Source organism: Austrofundulus limnaeus, unplaced genomic scaffold (genome assembly GCF_001266775.1).
Source record: "Austrofundulus limnaeus strain Quisiro unplaced genomic scaffold, Austrofundulus_limnaeus-1.0 Scaffold83, whole genome shotgun sequence".
Classification (NCBI taxonomy): domain Eukaryota; kingdom Metazoa; phylum Chordata; class Actinopteri; order Cyprinodontiformes; family Rivulidae; genus Austrofundulus; species Austrofundulus limnaeus.
In genome coordinates, this window is record NW_013952485.1 from 1,429,253 (window position 1) to 1,432,768 (window position 3,516).

General features: G+C 38.1%; 1 protein-coding gene across 2 annotated transcripts in view; it reads left to right on the plus strand.

Annotated features, from left to right (window-relative positions):
- arhgef7a (Rho guanine nucleotide exchange factor (GEF) 7a) overlaps nucleotides 1-3,516 on the plus strand; it is a 53,628-nt gene that overhangs the window by 10,267 nt on the left and 39,845 nt on the right. For both annotated transcript variants that reach the window (XM_014011683.1, XM_014011682.1), the window contains exon 3: nucleotides 1,868-1,951. In XM_014011683.1, coding sequence (XP_013867137.1) covers nucleotides 1,868-1,951 — 84 coding nt within the window. The remainder of the gene's footprint in view (nucleotides 1-1,867; nucleotides 1,952-3,516) is intronic.

The following is a 3,516-nucleotide window of genomic DNA, read 5'->3' on the forward strand; positions in this document are numbered from 1 at the left end:
GCGAAATAAACATGCACCTACAGCGGGTCAATTAGTTCTTCAAATGTTACCTTTAAGTTAATTTTATTGTTTTGTAATATTAATAATGCTGATATATTGATACTTTTCTCATTTTGATCTATTTTTGCTTCTGTTTAGCATCGTCATGGTTGCTAGGTGACATGACGTACGCCGGGGTGGAGGGGAGGCWAGACTGTCCAAATTCACAGCCTCTTTTTTTTCCGGTCTTCCTGGTCTACCAAGGACCCGGTCCACCTCGACTGGGTAGTTTGGGTCCTCCGGAGGACCTGGCCTCTCATTTTGGACTCAGCCAATGTGTTTTATTACTAAAATGTGGTGACCAAACAATCGAAAATCAACGTGTTGGAATTGCATCRTCTAATGATAATCTTGTTCACTGTTAGAAAGCTATCACCCATAAATTAGCTCGCACAACTTAAGTTTTTTATTTTTATTTTTCAGGGGGTTACTTCCAAAACTGTAGTCCAACCATTTTTWARRAMCMWKKYMWYCMWKKKRARSYTWAAARRRKYYYCYTKRMMWYCMAAAAWYSMWTTYCYYMAARGSMWTTTTTWAWYYKRAAARGRMYKGRMYKRRRAAATAGTATGATCTCAGCAGATGCACAGTTTCACCAGCTGTTTGCTAGTTATTGCTGCAGATAACCTGCAGGAGTCATGGGGGAGTCATGCTCTGTGATGAGGAAGCTGGGCTTGGAGACACAGCCCAGAGGAGGAGCTGCACCTAAAAGGCCATTCTAGGGCCAACCAGATTGTTCTCTTGAATAGCTACAGTACCACAGAACATTACAGGATTTCACAATGCATGAATGAGTCAAAGCAACACTCTGGACATGTTTTTGATGMGGGAATAACTGTATAACATGATATAAAACTCAAAAAAGTTGATTTTATTGCCCCTTTAAGCCACAGAGCCAGCCAAACTATGAAAAAAGTGACTTATAGTTAAAAAAACGGTAATCAAAAAACAAACAAACAAACAAACAAACAAACAAACAAACAAACAAACAATAAATAAATAAATAAATAAATAAATAAATAAATAAATAAATAAATAAATAAATAAATAAATAAATAAATAAATAAACAGTGTTCAGATGCACTCACCTACACAGACACAAACCATGACGGTTCAGAGTTCACAACTTCACTTTTTTGCAGAATTTTTCTGAGAAACAAATGATTTAATATGCTCCACAATTTTTCTATTCTTTTCTTTTGTTTTCTTTTCTTTGTGACACWTCCAGTTCATCTGTTAATTCCAATGCAATGCCACTGTGACCCCAGAGCAAATTCATAGTAATGTGCACTATTTGTCAATAAATATTTCTGATTCTTCTCTTTTTTTTTTTTAATTTTTTTTGACCACGTTTGAATTATTTTTAACCCACAAGTGCTTCAGGGACCTAAAACATATTCAAATATTTGGCACAAATGGAACTCCATATATGAGACCCCTTAATTGTGGAATAAACTGTGTTTTTAACTAGAGTTTTGGAAGCTTTACTTTGCTCTGATGGATCAATTTAGTATTTTAAGCATTTCGAGTGGAAAAAATTGATGTATTTTTGTGTTATCCAGGTTAAACATTGCAACATCATCATGTGTCCCATTTTTCACGTCATTTCCTCGCTCGACTCAGTCCCCTTCTACTTCCCTCAGTGCTGCTTGTCTTCAGTTTCCAACAGGAGTGTGTGTCAGGCCCTGTGGACACACACACACACTAGAATGCGTGTCGATGAAGAAGATACACTTTAAAGGCAACACGTTTTGCAACCAGGCGCGGTGCGGGAAGAAAATCAGCCGTGAAGCGGTGTTTTTATCGCTAATCACCGTTTCCGTCTCTTCAGGTTTACCCCGAACCGAAGAATGACGGCGAGTGTCTGAGCAACATAAAGGAGTTTCTCAAAGGCTGCACATCGTTCCGCGTCGAGGTAAGTGGACTTATTTTTTTATTATTCGGGCTTACGTTTTACCCTTTATAAGACTCGCGTGTGAATATTTTCTAAGGAGAGTTTATTTGAAACGTTGGCGGGGCTGCAATGGAGTGGACGGAGCTGAGTGGGGGAGAGAAGCCGAGAACAATCTCCTATCGTCCGAGTGGAAGAGCTCCTCTTGGCCGGTGCATTCAGCAGATAATAGAAAAGTATTAAAGTTGAGCTTGTCCCACTTAAATATAAGCAAGGTTTGGTTCTAATTAATGTAAAGCTTTGTTTGGGGGTTTATCTTTGGCTTTATTGTCATCAGTAGTTCACTCAGGCCGTTTTCCCCCTTCTAAGCTGCAGCTGTAAACAAAGAAAAAGAGAGCCATGGTTATGTAAGGAGACCCTGCTCCTGTTCATTATAATAGCCACGATATTGTTCATAACCTCATATTTTTCATGCTTAAATAGAAATATAAGGTGGTTTGCTTGTGAGAAAGCAACCACCATCTTCAGCAATTAAAAGAGAGTGTTGTTTATATCTGAGGATAGATGGCTCATTGACCCCCCCCCCCCCTCCATCCGACAATGAAACTCTGTCCCCTCACAGCCTGCAGCTACTGAGCAGAAAGAAAAAGCTACACACACAGAACTGTCTTATACTCTGTGTGCAAAACATGCAATTTAAATGGTAGGTGGATAAAAATGCAAAAGAGTGTGTAGATATGTCCTGTTATTATTGTTTAGTTAGGGAGAAGCAATGCTGCAGAGAAATAATAATCAGCAGTTTTTTTCTTTTTGCAAACAATATCATTCTCCTTGTTTTCTGTATGTAAAACACTAGAGGATGTACAGTTCTCCATTGCCTATTTTTTATTTTTATTTTGACATGTAATGAGTACTTGCATGCAAGAGTGTGACAAAATCTGTGACCTTTTTTTAATGAGGTGAGCGAAGCAGGATTACTGTAATTTGGGGCATGACAGTCCACTGCTTGACCATCTGCAGAGCCAAAATGATCTTCCAGAGCACCGCTGGCTCCGACCCCAGTTAGTAGTGGCTGCAGATATGTGGAAGGCAGAGAAAAGGCTGTGTTTTAATTCACTGACATGGGTAGCTTTCTTTTGGATCTAATTTAAATACGTGATTCAGTTCAGAAAATCAAGACAGTGTTTGACACTGGTGCATGCTGCTACTGACAACAGGAAGTGATTTTTAGGCTCCTCTGGTACCTATAAACATCAATTTTACCCATGCATTTACTTAGGAATCAGTTACCCGCCCATCTTTAGAAAATGATGAGAGAGGTTAATGTTTTTAATGACAAAACACTTATTTGTTTGATTAAATGGTGACAAATTAACTTGAGAAAATTACTTTTTAAAATCCCTATCTGTGTCCAAGAGAAAGTCTTTGAAAGTTGTTATGATCAATGATACTTAAATCAGATAAGAAGAGTCACAGGGTGTATTCACACCAGCCTTGTTAAGTCTGCTTTAAAGGGCCAATATTATGTGTTTCTCAGGCATATATTTAAATACTATACCATAATAAAGTATCTTTGTCACCTTTAGTTG